This window comes from Triticum aestivum, chromosome 4A (assembly GCF_018294505.1).
Source record: "Triticum aestivum cultivar Chinese Spring chromosome 4A, IWGSC CS RefSeq v2.1, whole genome shotgun sequence".
In the NCBI taxonomy this organism is placed as follows: domain Eukaryota; kingdom Viridiplantae; phylum Streptophyta; class Magnoliopsida; order Poales; family Poaceae; genus Triticum; species Triticum aestivum.
Genome location: NC_057803.1, coordinates 115,708,647 through 115,725,901, shown reverse-complemented (window position 1 = coordinate 115,725,901; position 17,255 = coordinate 115,708,647). Strand labels below are relative to the sequence as shown.

Below are 17,255 nucleotides of genomic sequence, written 5' to 3'. Positions count from 1 at the left end.
GTTGGGTTACCACGTTTGTATTGATGAGAATCCCGTGATAAGGAGAACATGATCTCTGCTTTGACAAGACGTGTCAAGAAACCGCCTCGCGTTATGTGCGAGGCTGGTTAAAGAAAAACGGTTCAAATAATTACTGGGCCGTGGCGTGATGTCATGCTGCCAAAACGTGTCAGCAGATTAAATTTGTGGAAATATTATTCTCTCTACGGTGGTATGTGTAACTTATTTTGCAGGGTCGGACACTATTCTTGTATTCAAACTCTTCCGTGGTGTATTTGGAGGAGGAACCCGCCTTGCAATGCCGAAGACAACACTGCACGCCGGACTCGTCGTCATTGAAGCCTGGTTCAGGGGCTACTGAGGGAGTCCTGGATTAGGGGGTCTCCGGACAGCCAGACTATATCCTTTGGCCGGACTGTTGGACTATGAAGATACGAGATTGAAGACTTCGTCCCGTGTTCGGATGGGACTCTACTTGGCGTGGAAGGCAAGCTAGGCAATACGGATATGCATATCTTCTCCTTTGTAACCGACCTTGTGTAACCCTAGCCTCCTCCGGTGTCTATATAAACCGGAGGGTTTTAGTCCGTAGGACAAAAAACAATCATACCATAGGCTAGCTTTTAGAGTTTAGCCTCTCCGATCTCGTGGTAGATCAACTCTTGTACTACTCATATTATTAAGCATAATCAAGCAGGACATAGGGTTTTACCTCCATCAAGAGGGCCTGAACCTGGGTAAAACATCGTGTCCCCTGCCTCCTGTTACCATCCGCCTTAGACGCACAGTTCGGGACCCCCTACCCGAGATCCGCCGATTTTGACACCGACACTCCCCGACTGCTGGGACCCACCAGCTACACTTTCACACGCAAGGAAGTGCGTCCGGGCAAAAAAAACGATTCGCCCCCTGACTGTTGGGACCCAGTAGCTACACCTTCGCACACAAGGAAGTGCGTCCGGGCAAAAAAACAATTCGCCCCCTGACTGCTGGGACCCACCAGCTACATCTTCGCACGCAAGAAAGTGCCTGACAGTCGGGACCCACCTGGTCGAAGCGTACGTAGCGTTGTCATTCTGGTCGCGAACGTGTACGTACATACTGGTCGATGTAGAGGCACGCACGTGTCGTAGTAGAGGCGTGCACGTGTCGTAGTAGAGGCGCGCACGTAGCATGTACACGTACGTACATTGGCCAGGGTGCAAGAAAGAAAATACGGCACATATGTGTACATACGGGCAGAGTCTCGAACGCCTACTCGCGCATACGTACGGCCAGGGCTCGTGTACATGGCTGGGTCGGAACAGAGAAACAACATCGTTGTCGTGTTCATGGGGAGGCAACGGAATGCGTCGTGTTCATGGGGAGGCAACGGAATGCGTCGTGTTCATGGGTAGGCAACGGAATGCGTCGTGTTCATCGGGAGGCAACGAAATGCGTCGTGTTCATCGGGAGGCAACGGAACACGTGGGAGCCAACCGGCTAGGTCGGAACGGAATGCGTGGTCGTGTTCATCGGGAGGGCTTGGACGGAACATGCGATGGAAACGAGGCCCGGCGTACCGCAGAACGGAGGAAACGGACCTCCTACGGTCGAAACGGGGGTCCTGTTGATCGAGAGGGGTGTGGTGTACCGCAAAATGGAGGAAACAGACCTCCTACGGTTGAAACGGGGGTCATGTTGATCGGGAGGGGTGTGGCGTACCGCAAAATGGACGAAATGGACCTCCTACGGTCGAAACGGGGGTCTTGTTCATCGGGAGGGGTGTGGCGTACCACAAAACGGGACTCCACGGGATACTGTTCATCTCCACCGTCGACCTCCTCCAGCCTCCACGGGCTACCGTCGACCTCCTCCAGCCTCCACGGGCTCCTATTCATCCAGCCTCCACCGCGCGCTACTCCACCGGCTACTGTTCAACCACCCCTCCACCGTCTACTGTTCATCCAACCCTCCACACCACGGGGTCCTATTCAACCACCCCTCCACGGGCACCCCTCCACCGTCTACTGTTCATCCAGCCCTCCACACCACGGGGTCCTGTTCATCCAGAGGCAACGCCACCGCTCACTGTTCATCCACCCCCCCCGCAACACTCACTGTTCATCCAATCAATCGGCTTTAGTTAGCAGCAGTAGCGAAGGAATCGCTCGATCGGGTTCAGTTAACAGCCATCGATCGATCGCTCGGGTTCAGTAACGCGTAGCCTGCAGTGCAATTGCTCGGGTTCAGTTAGAGCCCAACGCCTCGCACACACGTGCGTACGTGTACGAGAGAAACGCGCATCGCTCGGCCCCCGACCTCCCACCGTAACCGGGAACTCCCCGAAATTTTCCTCGCCCTCGCTTCTACCATGGTTTTTTGTGTCATGGACGGTCTAAAAAATGTCATGCAGCTGCGTCTCCGGCCCGCCGAGGACGAAAAGCCCATTTTCTGTCATGATTTTTTTTCATAGAAGTAGGAGCCCACCACATCTATGATGATACCGGGTTTTGTCATAATTATTGTCATAGAAGTGTCATATGTATGACATATTTTTTTTCGTTCGGCCCAAAATGTCACGGATGTGTCTTTTTTGTAGTGTATGTTCTGAGATTGATGTTGCTATGACTTTGCTATGCTTAATGCTTGTCACTAGGGCCCGAGTGCCATGATTTCAGATCTGAACCTATTATGTTTTCATGAATATATGTGAGTTCTTGATCCTATCTTGCAAGTCTATAGTCACCTATTATGTGTTATGATTCGTTAACCTCGAAGTGACAATAATCGGGATACTTACTGGTGATGACCGTAGTTTGAGGAGTTCATGTATTCACTAAGTGTTAATGCTTTGGTCTGGTACTTCTATTAAAAGAAGGCCTTAATATCCGTTAGTTTTTAATAGGACCCCGCTGCCACGGGAGGGTAGGACAAAAGATGTCATGCAAGTTCTTTTTCATAAGCATGTATGACTATATTTGGAATACATGCCTACATTACATCGATGAACTGGAGCTAGTTCTGTATCACCCTATGTTATAATTGTTGCATGAGGAATCACATCCGACATAATTATCCATCACTGATCCATTGCCTACGAGCTTTTCACATATTGATCTTTGCTTAGTTACTTTTCCGTTGCCACTGTTACAATCACTACGAAACCAATACTGTTATTTTTGCCACTGTTACCGCTACTATCATACTACTTTGCTACTCAATACTTTGCTGCAGATATTAAGTCTTTCAGGTGCGGTTGAATTTACAACTAAACCGTTAATACTTGAGAATATTGTTTGGCTCCCCTTGTGTCGAATCAATAAATTTGGGTTGAATACTCTACCCTCAAAAACTGTTGCGATCCCCTATACTTGTGGGTTATCACCTATAGATCATCTTTATGATCACCCAGTTACGTTGTGAAGTTTGATAGCACACAAGGTATTCCTACGGTATCCGGGAGTTGCATGATCTCATGGTCGAAGGAACATGTATTTGATATTAAGAAAGCAGTACCAATAAACTGAACGATCATATGCTAAGCTAACAGATGGGTCTTGTCCATCACATCATTCTCCTAAAAATGTGATCCCGTTATCAAATGACAACTCATGTCTATGGTCAGGAAACCTTAACCATCTTCGATCAACGAGTAGTCTAGTAGAGGCTCACTAGGGACACGATATTTGTTTATGAATCCACACATGTATTTAAGTTTCCGGTCAATACAATTCTAGCATGAATAATAAACCTTTTATCATGATTAAGGAAATATAATAATAACCATTTTATTATTGCCAATAGGGCATATTTCCATCAGATGGGACGCCTACGCATGTCCACACGTAATGTTGACCGACAGGATGTATGCGCCTCATCGCCATGTGGGCTGGTGGATGTGACTGGTCTAAGCTAATGCCAAACCAGACTATCATGAATCACCAAGCGTGGGAAAACTTTACGACTAAGGAACTACAACGCGGAGAGATTCCCGATGTCCAAAATAACATGAACCCAATGAAAAGTTTGGCAAGGACGAAATTGCTGAAGCACCTCGAATATGGACTCGTTATCGAACAAATGGAGACTCATTGAACCAGTTTTCAAGACCGGCGACTAAAGAATGAAGAACAGACTGGAAGATCCGAGGAGTGTCTCTGACTTGAAGACTGGTTCAAGAGCTGCTAACGGTGTACCCCCTGGCACCTATATAAACCAAGGGGTAGGGCTCGTAGAGAACACACAACTATCTCGAGGTAGATCACCTGTACTTTGTACTCCACACCAAATCAATACAACAAAAGCAACACGTAGGGTTTTATCTCTTAGGAGAGTCCGAACTTGGGTAAAACACGTGTCTTTGTTACCATCGTGATAAGGCTACTAGATCGGGACCCCCTACCCGAGATCTGCCGCAATCAACTCCGTGAGCCGTTGACAATGAAGTTGCACAACGGCAATTCCCCATTACAAAGTCTCCTGAACATGGGAGATCACTGAAGCACATTGATGTCGTTGTGAGAACGAGACATTTCAAAGAAAGCATACAAAATCTACAAGTCATGTGATGCCACTGCTTTTAATATGAAAGCATACCAAACCCTTATTGTTGATACATCCCACCCAAAACCTTTTGGGTAGTTCTTTCATTGTCAATGCATGCAATCAATTGAATCAAGCGTACATGGAAAACCTCTCGCCTCTCCAATAGCCAGCAACTTTTCTGTGTCCTCCTCATTTGGTTCTCTTAGATATTCTGCTCCAAACACCTCCACCACGCCGCGAACAAACTTGATAGTTTCTCTGGGCATGTGCTTTCCCCTATTCGGACCATCTCACCAACGACATCGACAACGGTACCAAGTGCAAGAATCCTCATAGCAGCCGTGCATTTCTGCTTGGTAGAGAACGATGGTTTTCTGCAACAATCCATGGCGAGCTTTAAGTAGGGATAGTGTGCCTCCACTCCCTCCACCACGTGCAAGAATAAGGGTTTGCGCATACATAAGCGTTAAGGAAACCATTCATCTCGGAATGTTGGTCCGGGATCAACCTTGTAGAGCAGCCATGCTCCAAAGACTTGATCCCGGTTCAAAACTCTTCTTGCTTTGATCGAACCCTTGATGTTTAGAATGTGTTCCACCTCTCGGTCCATTTCCCCAAGGACGCTCATGATCACAATCATCTCCACTTCTTCGCCTGAATCCGATGAATCAAAGAACTACTTCTTTTGAATTAATTCATCAAGCTCCGTTGGTCCATACTTCTCATCCGATGAACCATTGTCTTGCCTACAAACCAATCACCCAAAACTGGTTGGACAATGTGCAGAACACATTGAGGGCACGATGCAGTCCAAAAGGAGCCGGAAGTGCCACGGCGGCGTCTAGGCCAGCAAGAGTGTCCGCGGCGGCGAGAGTGAAGGGGAGGAGTGTTGTGACGGTGCTGACGGTTGAGGGCTCGATATGGCGGTGGAGCCAGGGGTAGGCCAGCACGGATAAGGAAGAAGAGATAGATGAGAAGAAAATGGCTGGTCCGACAGGCAGGGGTGGATTTGCCTCCCCACTATCTCGCAATATCTTTTCCTTTTGGCCTGCTGCCCCAGCACAGCCGTGTCACGGCCATGCGTCCGATTCGATCCCGTGTGCAACCCGAGGCCACGGCATGTGCGCTCCTGGCTGGCTCCCACGGACGGCGAACCGTGCCCCCACGGTACGGGGGCATCGGCTCCCTTCGTACTGTACTGTACCCGCCGTACTGCAGCTACGCGGAAGCTGCGAAATCCGCGATCCACGCCTGTGCGGTCTCCGTTTCCCCGTAAAATATTTATCCAGATCTCGCACCACTCCTGCCTGCCTGCCTGCCTGCAGAAAAGGAATCGACGACAGCGAGGAGGTCACCCGCATATACAAGCTCCACTACACCACTGTACGTACCACTTGACACCCTCTGCGCTGCGCTTCGGGAGCAACGTGGTGCGCGGCGTGCCTGACCCGACCCCGAACCCGATCTCTGCGCCGCTGCCCCCGGTGCCCGTACGTAGCAGGTTCGGCTGATTCCCCGCTCGTGCACACTGCACGGCGATGGCAGCGCACGGCACGGCAACGGAACGTGCAGGGCGCAGCCGAAGCTGCTGCGTGCGCGACTGCCCGTGCCTCCCAGCGCGGGACCTTCCAGAATTCCTCTTTTGCAGCCCGGGAGGGAGCCCGATAAAATCAGGAGGCGCGGGGTACACGTGGCGTGCCGCGATTGGCCGGAGGTGCGTCATTAGCGGCTGCGCTCGGACGGACCGCCCAGCGCCGTGCGATGGTTGGCCCGACTGACGTCACGCCACCACTCGCCGGAAAGATTCCTCGCACCCCGATCCGCGCAAAGCGGTCCCGGCAGCCACAAAAGCGGCACGCCCCTCTCAATGCGTGTGGGTCAAGGCTCGAGGCGGCCCCAGGGTACAGTGGCACATACCCGTTGGAGGCGCACACGCGGCAGCACGGCGCGTCGCCTGGTGACGTGGCCTCCGCTCCGGGTCAAGCAAGGCATCTCTCCATCAAGAACCCCATACCTTACCGGTTAATTAATTAACCATTCGCCACATATCATATCGAAAGTGGAGTACTAGCCGCCACGATAACGACCCCCTCGCTCGCTGACGAAAGGTCCCAGCTCATACGCATCCCCACCCGCAGACACACAAAGGTCCAAGACGACGAACCACCCGGAGCGTGCGCAGCGTACTATTTCTTCCCTGTCGCGATCGATTTGGAGTAAGAAAATAGTTTACGCCATAAAGAAAAGCGGAAAAACAAAGGCAAAAGCCCCCCGTCCTTCCCCAGCCTGCTTTCGAATCCACACCACCAATCGCCCTCTTCTTCTCCCACCCAGCCCAGTCCCCGCTCCCCTCCCCTACCCCTCCCCGCCGCCTCCTCCATCCCCTTCTAGGGTTAAGGGTTCCATGCGATCTCGCCGCGGCGGCGACGGACGGGAACCCTAGGTAGGAGCGCCTCCTCTCCGTTCGAATCTCGAGTCGTCACCACAAAACAAATGGGCAAGGGCGGGCAGGACGAGGCCGCGCGGCCGGATGGATCCGGTTCCCCCGGGGCCGACCCCGACGTGCCCGTCTTCCCCTTCTGGGCGCGCACCCCGAGCGACTGCCTGGCGGAGCTCGGCGTCTCGGCGGACCGCGGCCTCAGCTCCGACGACGCGGCGGCGCGGCTGCACAAGTACGGGCCCAACGAGCTGGAGCGCCACGCGCCGCCTTCCCTGTGGAAGCTGGTGCTCGAGCAGTTCAACGACACGCTCGTGCGCATCCTCCTCGCCGCCGCCGTCGTCTCCTTCGTGCTCGCGCTCTACGACGGCGCCGAGGGCGGCGAGGTCAGGGCCACCGCCTTCGTCGAGCCGCTCGTCATCTTCCTCATCCTCATCGTCAACGCCGTCGTCGGGGTCTGGCAGGAGAGCAACGCCGAGAAGGCGCTCGAGGCGCTCAAGGAGATCCAGTCCGAGCACGCCACCGTCAAGCGCGACGGCCGCTGGAAGCATGGGCTCCCCGCGCGCGACCTCGTCATCGGAGACATCGTCGAGCTCCGCGTGGGCGACAAGGTCCCCGCCGACATGCGTGTGCTCCAGCTTATCAGCTCTACCCTCCGTGTTGAGCAGGGATCACTCACTGGCGAGACCTCTTCGGTTAACAAGACCAGCCACAAGATTCATCTCGAGGACACAGATATCCAGGGGAAGGAGTGCATGGTCTTTGCTGGCACCACCATTGTCAACGGCAGTGCAGTCTGTGTGGTGACCGGAACTGGCATGGCCACTGAAATAGGCAAGATCCATTCGCAGATCCAGGAGGCATCACAGGAGGAGGATGACACGCCGCTGAAAAAGAAGCTCAATGAGTTCGGTGAGGCGCTCACCGCCATTATTGGAGTGATATGTATCTTGGTTTGGCTCATTAACGTGAAGTATTTCCTTACCTGGGAGTATGTGGATGGGTGGCCGGCGAATTTTAAGTTCTCATTCGAGAAGTGCACATATTACTTTGAGATTGCAGTGGCACTGGCTGTTGCTGCCATTCCAGAGGGCCTGCCTGCTGTGATCACCACATGCTTGGCACTAGGCACCAGGAAGATGGCTCAGAAGAATGCACTTGTGAGAAAGTTACCCAGTGTTGAGACATTAGGTTGCACAACAGTGATTTGCTCCGATAAGACAGGAACCCTGACCACCAACCAGATGTCAGCGGTGAGGCTTGTGGCAATTGGGAGGTGGCCTGATACACTTAGGAACTTTAAGGTTGATGGAACCACTTATGATCCAAGTGATGGCAAGATACATGACTGGCCAACTTTGAACATGGATGATAACCTCCAGATGATTGCGAAGATAGCTGCACTCTGCAATGATGCAAGTATTGCACACTCTGAGCATCAGTATGTTGCTACTGGGATGCCCACAGAGGCTGCATTAAAGGTATGATTTGTTAATGAACCAAGATATATACATATGTTGCATGTTGCTTCTACTTGCCAATTCTACACTCTAATTTGAATGCTTTTTAAGACGACACTGTCTCTATTTCATTAACTCACGGTAATTTTATCACTTGTACTGTTGAGTGATTGTATTATGCACGTGCTAGGTTTTGGTCGAGAAAATGGGGCTCCCTGGTGGATATACCCCATCTCTGGATTCATCCGATTTGCTAAGTATGTTGATTTCTTTTGTAAAATTATATAGTCTGATTGCATTATTAGCTTTTTATGTAGACAGAAAATATCTGACATAATTTGTGTATCTATGTTGTTTGAAGGGTGCTGTCAATGGTGGAACAACGATGCTAAAAGAGTAGGGACTCTGGAATTTGATCGCACTAGAAAATCAATGGGAGTTATTGTGAAAAAAGCAGAGACTGGAAAGAATTTGCTGCTTGTGAAGGTATTTGGAATAATTCATATCGCTTAGTTCTGTTGTGGATTATCATATGTTGCACTTCTGTATTTCAAGTTGTCTAGTGTGTACAAATGTTATTTTTCTGGAATTTGGCTTACTAACATTTTATTCTTTGTAACGCTGGAAATAACATACCATATATTGTCATTGTCCACCGTACCAGTTTTTGTGCCTTCCTTTTCTCTTGAAACTAGGGCTCATCTTTGCCATATCGGCAAATGTTAATTCTCTTTAACTAGTTATCAATGCATATTTACTTTCTTTCAGTCAGTTGGTTATAGATTCAGCTACAATGTGGCATTGAGTTTCTTATTTGCTTCTGTGAGTAGCAAGTACCATGTATTCATGTCATATTGCTGCTTCCAATGTTTCTGGTCATGTCATTTTCTCTCCTACGAATATTTATGGTAAAAGTATACTCTTGCAGGGAGCAGTAGAAAATTTGCTAGAGAGAAGTGCCTATATTCAGTTGCTCGATGGATCCGTCGTGCTCTTGGATGAGGGTGCCAAGGCACTCGTATTGTCAACACTTCGTGAAATGTCTGGCAGTGCATTGCGCTGTTTGGGCTTTGCATACAAGGAAGATCTGGCAGACTTTGCAACATATGATGGAGAAGAGCATCCCGCTCACAAATATCTACTTGATCCTGCATACTACTCTTCCATAGAGAGTAGTCTGATATTCTGTGGTTTTGTTGGTCTGAGGGTGAGACCTTCTCACTCCATGGAAACTCTGTAAATAAATATGCGGTCCTAATTCGGAAACTGCATGTGTCTTTAACATCATTATTACTATACTACCACAGGATCCTCCACGAGAAGAAGTCCACAAAGCAATTGAAGATTGCAGGGCTGCTGGTATACGTGTTATGGTGATAACAGGTGATAACAAAGAAACAGCTGAGGCAATATGCCGTGAGATTGGGGTTTTTGGTCCCAGTGAAAACATTAGCTCAAAGAGCTTTGCAGGGAAGGAATTTATGGCTCTTCCTGATAGAAAGAAGATTTTGAGGCAAACAGGTGGCCTTCTCTTCTCAAGAGCAGAGCCAAAACATAAGCAGGAAATTGTTAGGCTGCTCAAAGAAGATGGTGAAGTTGTTGCAATGACTGGTGATGGAGTGAATGATGCACCGGCTCTGAAATTAGCTGATATTGGAATCGCGATGGGCATTACAGGGACTGAGGTCTGCCTTCTTTCTCTTCTTTAAATCAGTCGTTCTTTTTAGTTCTATTTTTAAGATCCATTCCTATTTTGTGTAATTCATTGTTAGCTTATTTGGTTATTTCCATAGAAAAATGTCACCTTCTGACATCTCAAGAGTACGGTTTTAGGCTGCACCTAATCACTTTACATGTGCAATTGAATCCATTTTGTTAGTGTCTGATTGTCTTCTATCACTTAAGGTGCTTCTACTTGCAATTATTATTATTATCATTATTGTTTAGCGTTTGCTATAGTTGTTTTATGTAATGTTTGCTGCAACATCACAATGATCTGTTACTCATCAACCCCTAAGGCTACTTTACTGCTGAATAATCCATGTTAGTAACACTCAAGATACACAAAATAAGTCTGCGATAATGATATGATTCCTATTGCCTTCATTAGATTTTCATTGCTTTTTCATTCACCTTTCTGTTTTGATTTAATGGTGCTCCCTGTCCTGCCTCTACTGTATCCTTTTTGTGAAATGTGTTACTCATGATGACCTTCTGTGAATGCATGCTATGTTTGTTAACATGGTGTGGATAGAACCCTAACTTAATGAAAGGTATAAATCGACACGTATTCATGCATTGCGGGCATGAGCAGAGATGAAAACAACAAAGACGACATAATGGTGAAAAATCTGTTTCACTTGTCTGCCTGGCCAAAGTTTTGGAAGTTGGAACACATTTTTTCTGAGTTCCTAAAGGCGTGTTTTTGTTAGCCGTTCTCACATGCGCAGAGTGGACTTGTGACCTTTTCCCTTTCTCCTTATGATGTGTTAGGTTGCAAAAGAAGCTTCAGATATGGTGCTTGCAGATGATAACTTCAGTACAATTGTCTCAGCTGTTGGTGAAGGAAGGTCCATTTACAACAACATGAAGGCTTTTATAAGGTACATCTTTTTTGCTAGCTATGTTTTAACCATTTCGTTTGCTAATTACTTGAAACATAAAAAACAAATGCAACAAGTTCATATGATCCATGTGGCACTGCAGATATATGATATCTTCGAACATTGGAGAAGTTGCGTCCATATTCCTCACGTCGGCTTTAGGTATCCCAGAAGGCCTCATTCCAGTACAACTTCTGTGGGTCAATCTTGTTACGGATGGCCCTCCTGCAACAGCTTTGGGATTCAATCCACCAGATAAGGATATCATGAAGAAACCTCCTAGAAGAAGTGATGATTCATTAATCACTCCTTGGATCCTGTTCCGCTACATGGTATGTTTTCCTGTATATTGTGCACTTCCTCAAGTATCCTCATCTTAAATCAATTGCTTTGAAGCCCTCACAGTGAATTAATTTACTGTGTTCTACGTAGCTTTTCGGCAATAGTAATTATGGTATATACAGTTTTAAACACCTTATAAAGAGTCAGCACTTCCACAACAAGCATTTCGTTAGTATTTATATCCAGACATTAAAACGAGAGTTCATTCTTAATTAAATCAACTGGGAGATGCTTCTCTAGAGTGTCCCATATATGTCTTGTATCTTCCATGCGAAAACTGTCAATTCTCATAAGTTCTTCAATCTTACTCAAAAGGTCCAATAGTAATAAAGTTGTATACATTGAGGACTTACGAAAATGATTTTTCCCAGCATAGCTTCCACATGATGTGGTCTTTTGGCACATCATTATGGCTCTTCTAGCCCTATTGATTTGTGCACTTGCATAGAATATTAATTTATGAATGGATGCAGTTGTACTTCTGTTTGAAATTTATGAACATGTGTGTAGGTTATTGGGCTGTATGTTGGGATTGCAACGGTTGGAATCTTTATCATCTGGTACACCCATGGCTCTTTCCTGGGAATTGATCTGGCTAGTGATGGTCACACTCTTGTTTCATACTCCCAGCTCTCAAACTGGGGCCAGTGCCCCTCATGGGAGGGTTTCAATGTGTCATCATTCACAGCAGGGGCAAGGACATTCAACTTTGATGAGAACCCTTGCGATTACTTCCAGGGCGGCAAAATAAAAGCAACAACCCTCTCCCTTTCTGTCTTGGTGTCCATTGAGATGTTCAACTCACTGAATGCCCTGTCTGAGGATGGCAGCCTTCTGAGCATGCCTCCATGGGTGAACCCCTGGCTTCTTCTGGCAATGTCGGTGTCTTTTGGGCTTCATTTCTTGATCCTCTACGTGCCTTTCCTTACCCAAATCTTCGGGATTGTGCCCCTCAGTTTCAATGAATGGCTTTTGGTCGTAGCAGTTGCATTCCCAGTGGTTCTCATCGACGAGGTTCTCAAGTTTGTGGGACGGTGCTTGACAGCTCGGGCCAGAAAGCAATTAGGAAAGCGGAAGGAAGAGTAGAGGGTAGTGATTGAGTATTAGATGGCCACGGGGGAGTAGACGTCTGGTGAGACCCCATTATTTTTCTCGAGATCCGAGGGCACTGCTCTTTGTTGAGCATGAAGGAAGTTAGGGTACTCTATAGAACTCATAATCATGCCTCGAGTTTAACAGACTCATTTATTCGTTTGTAACAAAAATTGGTGTTATGAATGTGCTGGAGATACAGCATGATTTCTTGCCCATTTACTGCAGTAATCTTCACTTATATCCATGAAATATTCTGCCCTGAATGCAGTGACACCTCCTGGTTTATGTATTTTTGTCTCGGCCTTGTTCACATGGCGATTCTGCTTATACTCATCCTGGAGTATAAGCCGCTGCCTCTCTGCCGATCATATACATATCCATGGTGAGGTTACTTTTGTGAAATCAGGAGAATCTGTTCCTCCTTATTGGTACGTTATACATCACTACCTGATATAACTTTCTTCTACGTGAAAGTTTGTACATCGTTTGTCATGTACTACATGCTATAAACACAAAATTGACATATACATGTGCTTCAGCTTGTACAACGTCGACGAAGCATCTTTTGGCTTCACCTGACCTCGTCGCTCTTGATCATCTTCGAGAATACTCCGCTCAGGGACATTCCGTCTAGATCACCCAAGTTGGTGGTCATGGCAGCAGCGTCGGTCGCCATGGTAGCGGCGGACAGGCTACGCTGAACCTCTGGCGTTTTCACGGGCACAGGCGGCGCCGGCGGCAACATGGTGTCGACGTCCGAGCCGTCTGACGACCCCACCTGCAGCTGCAGCGCGAACTCGAGGCACCAGAGCACGTCCCCCATGGTGGGCCGCTCCACCCCGTACTCGGCGAGGCACTTCTCGGCCGTGTCCGCGAGCTTCTTGAGCGACCCCGGCCGTATCGTCCCGGCGATCCTCTGGTCGACGATCTGGTCGAGCCGACCGTTCCTGAGACACGGCGTCGCCCACTCGGCCAGGCTCACCATCTCCCGGGGCAGCGTCGGGTCGATGACCGTGCGGGCGCACAGCACCTCCAGCAGGACCACGCCGAAGGAGTAGACGTCCGACTTCTCCGTCAGCATCTGCCGCCGGAAGTACTCCGGGTCCAGGTACCCGAAGCTGCCCTTCACCTTGGTGCTCACGTGCGTCTTGTCCAGCTCCGGCCCGTTCTTGGACAGCCCGAAGTCGGCCACCTTGGCCATGAAGCTCTCGTCCAGGAGGATGTTGGCCGACTTGACGTCCCGGTGGATGATCGCCTTGGCGGAGCCGGTGTGGAGGTAGTGCAGCCCCCGCGCGGCGCCGATGCAGGCCTCGAGCCTCTGCTCCCACGACAGCGGCGGGAGGCCGGCGCCGTACAGGTGGCTCCGCAGCGTGCCCATGGCCATGTACTCGTACACCAGGATCATCTCCCCGCGCTCGTCGCAGTAGCCGATGAGCGAGACCAGGTGGCGGTGGCGCAGCCGGGACAGCATCTCGATCTCCGTGTGGAACTCGTGCAGCCCCTGCTGCGTCCGCCGGTTGCCGCGCTTCACGGCCACCAGCGTCTCGTCGCGCATCGTGCCCTTGTACACCTTCCCGAACCCGCCCTCGCCGATGACCATCGCCTCGTCGAACCCGTCGGTCGCCTCCTGGAGCGCCGCGAACGGGATCCTGTACCCGGCGCCGGCGCCGTTCTGCCCGAGCAGGACGGTGTTCCCGTTGCTCTTGGAGAAGCTCCGGGAGCGCGAGCGAGAGCCCAGCGCGCTCGCCGAGAAGGGCGACCAGGTGTCGGACGGCTGCTTCTTCTCCGGCTCCCTCCCGCGCAGCGTCCTGAAGGCGATGAACCCGAGCACCATCACCAGCGTGGCCCCGCAGACGGCCGAGCCGGCGATGATCCCGATTTTGACCTTTGAACTGCGCGCGGACGCGGCGGGAGCGCCGGCGCCGGCGCTCCCGACTACCCTCATGATCTCGAGGCCGTTGAGGAAGCCGTCGGGCAACGCGTTGTCCTCGGTCGACGACCCGATGCTCACGGTGATGGCGCCCTTGGCGTCCTTGGCGCCCAGGAGGAAGTCCTTGTACACCGGTATGGACAGCCGGTTGAACGTGTCACGCGAAATCTCGTAGTTTTCGAGCACCACCGACCCGCCGACGTAGACGTTGAAGGCCATTCCCATGGCCGCCTTGCTGACGATGTCGCACCAGTGGAACCGGAGCAGGTAATCCGACCCGGCCGGGGCGTCGAACCTCCAGCTGATGTTGAACTGCACGTTGATGGTGCTGGTCTCGCCCGCCGTGCTCAGCCTCGTCGCCGTCGCGTAGACCTCCGCCGGCGCCGTGTACGCGGAGGAGAGCGCCGACTTCTCGTCGTATTTGATCGTCAAGGGCTTGGCGTCTTTATGCTGCGCTAGGTTGGTGTTGAGCTGGAAGCTCTGGTCCGGCAGCCACGTCCTCCCCAGCGTGTCGTTGCCGGGCGTGATCTTGGGGACGCCCATGTTGATCCGGTGGATCGTCTCCAGCGCCTGCGTCGACAGCCCGGTGTACTGGACGGCCCCGCCCACCATCCTGGCCGTGTCGGCGATGAGCTCGTCGGGGACCGACACGACCTCGATGGCGTTCACGAACGCGAGCTTCCCCGTCGGCGCGAAGGCGATCACCAGCGTGGCACCGGTGACGTTCAGCGAGAACTCCCTGAGCTCCGCCGTGCCGTTCTTGGGCGCGTACCCGTTGACGAGCACCGCGCCCTGCACGGACACGTTGAACGCGGCGTCCGCGGCCATGTCGTAGGACCGGTACGGGAAGGGGAAGAAGTGGAGGCGCACGAAGTGCCGGCCGGGCTGCTTGACGGCGAACGTGTAGGAAGCCGGCGCGGTGAAGACGCGCGCGGACCGGTAAAGCTGCGACTCGCCGGACGGGACGACCGCGGTCAGCGACGTGTTGGCCTCGACGCTCTGCGGCGCGGCCAGCGACTTGGCGGGCAGACGGGCGTCCCCGACGAACGTCCGTCCCGCGGCAACGGTGGCGCTCGCCGACGTGCCGCAGAGGACGAGGTAGGTGTCCGCGGGGGTAAACGCGCCACTGGCTGCGCCGAGCAGCACGGACGCGACGAGGAGCCGCACGAGCATGTCAGGAACCGGCGGCATGGTGCAAGAATTCCGGCCAAAGCATCGGCGATCGGCACGGGGCACTAGAAGGAGGCCACGGAGGTCTTCATCGACAGGGATGGCGGCACAAACCAGAGAGCATCACCAGAGTGCACGATTGCTTTTGTAGAGGTGGTGTTGAGAGTTGACACTTGTTGCTTGAAACGAGATGAGCAGAGGGAGTTAGCGACTGCTGCTAATACCCACAGGAAGGACAGTGAATCGATGCTTGGTTTTGACGAGCTCTTGGATGTGGTGGGGGTATTTGATTAGCTGGGGAGCACTGCGTATTGCGGTGTCATTTTCTCAGGATCTCATCTCAGGTGGAGAGATAGGCTTGAATTTCATATATTATCGGGAGCTTTTTCCTTGTTTGCGGGGGAATTCAGGAGCTTTCTAATGCCGTCATTTTCTTGGTTTACAGATTGTCTGGCATATATTCGATTCGGTAAATTTCTCGTGTGATCCTCTCTGAAGAAACGTCAACATGTATATTGTTAAACAAAGACAAGGCGAAAGTTTTTTGCGACGTGTGATGAACGGACCGGGTGCCTCCTAGGCTCTTTTACTGTCAAGTGTCAACAACTGGGTTCTTATTGTCATGTTCCGTGGCACTAGGAATTACTGTACTGTAGTACCAACACTGAGGCCAGAGAAAAGGTTCGACGAGAGCAGCAGGCACCTTTTCTGTTGTGGCCTCCCGGGACATGTCAAATCCCACGGTGACACACTCGCAGATGAAAACGACTGCGAGGAAAATCCACGCATTTTGTCGTGTGAATCGTGTGGCCCTTTGTTTAGGAACGTAAAGGGGAACGATTTGTTCCCTCGACCATTGTGCTGTGGCTCGGCTCGGTGGGAAGGAAAGGGCCGAGGAAGTCTCCAACCACCTCCGTCGACCACCGCACGCGACCGGAGCAGCCGTCGTTTTCGTACCACCGTCGTGCGCGCCACCACGACCGGGCGCAATTCGTACATTCCTTTTCTTTTCCCGGCCGGTGGTGTATGTACGCGTCTCGGGCGCTTACTGGACAGCACTCCTGCTGAGATGGCCAACATTCAGTCTCATCTCTGGACTTTGCAAGGGAAAACGTATACTCCAGCGCAAGTGTGAGACACTAGTACAGTGTGAACAACTTGATCTCGTACGATGGCGGCGTCACTGCGGATTAGAAGATCATCATCAAGGCGATCAAGATGGTATGTTCCTGTACTCCTGTACACGCAGGTGTAGGGACGCTGTCATCGTGTTCGTGTACGTAGGAGACAGAAAGGGGGATGCACGGGGTGGGCATCCATCTACCACACGGCAGGATAATGTTGCAAGTAGAGGCATGATTGGCATCGCCGTCGCCGTCGATACGGTACGCGTCGGCGCGGCGACGGAAGCATGCATCGCATTCGAGGGCCAGCTGTGTGCTACAGCTGCATGCAGCGCCCCCGGGTTGACCCGATCGCTTTGGGGAGGGAAGGAGCGAACCAACGGCTGGAGGTGGAGGTGGGGATGAGCGTGGCGGAGAGGGACGGGTTACGCGGTGCCGGTCCAGCCCGTTTCCCTTGACCCGGTCCCTCCACGGCGTACTTGAATATTAGGTACTGGATCGCGTACGTGCGCGCTCCTGTTTTCTTTGGAGATGTGGTCGCCTAATAATGAGTTCGTGTTCGATTGC

At 51.3% G+C, this 17,255-nt stretch overlaps 2 protein-coding genes across 2 annotated transcripts; one reads left to right on the top strand and one right to left on the bottom strand.

Annotated features, from left to right (window-relative positions):
• The first annotated feature begins 6,839 nt into the window (after positions 1–6,839).
• Positions 6,840–12,713, top strand: LOC123085497 (calcium-transporting ATPase 4, endoplasmic reticulum-type). The gene is made up of 8 exons (XM_044507139.1): positions 6,840–8,445; positions 8,615–8,681; positions 8,786–8,910; positions 9,353–9,631; positions 9,732–10,109; positions 10,918–11,027; positions 11,131–11,359; positions 11,880–12,713. Exons 1-8 carry the CDS (start codon positions 7,021–7,023, stop codon positions 12,453–12,455), a joined length of 3,189 nt encoding a protein of 1,062 aa, XP_044363074.1. The 5' UTR covers positions 6,840–7,020; the 3' UTR covers positions 12,456–12,713.
• Positions 12,714–12,847: 134 nt separating this feature from the next.
• On the bottom strand, positions 12,848–15,843 carry LOC123085498 (receptor-like protein kinase HERK 1). The gene has a single exon (XM_044507140.1). It carries the CDS (start codon positions 15,583–15,585, stop codon positions 13,036–13,038), a length of 2,550 nt encoding a protein of 849 aa, XP_044363075.1. The 5' UTR covers positions 15,586–15,843; the 3' UTR covers positions 12,848–13,035.
• Positions 15,844–17,255: the final 1,412 nt, after the last annotated feature.

Coding starts and splice junctions, on each gene's coding strand:
- LOC123085498 (XM_044507140.1), bottom strand. CDS start 15,585: ATGCCGCCGGTTCCTGACATGCTCGTGCGGCTCCTCGTCGCGTCCGTG.
- LOC123085497 (XM_044507139.1), top strand. CDS start 7,021: ATGGGCAAGGGCGGGCAGGACGAGGCCGCGCGGCCGGATGGATCCGGT. Junction 8,446..8,614: donor CCACAGAGGCTGCATTAAAG/GTATGATTTGTT, acceptor TGCACGTGCTAG/GTTTTGGTCGAGAAAATGGG. Junction 11,360..11,879: donor GGATCCTGTTCCGCTACATG/GTATGTTTTCCT, acceptor ACATGTGTGTAG/GTTATTGGGCTGTATGTTGG.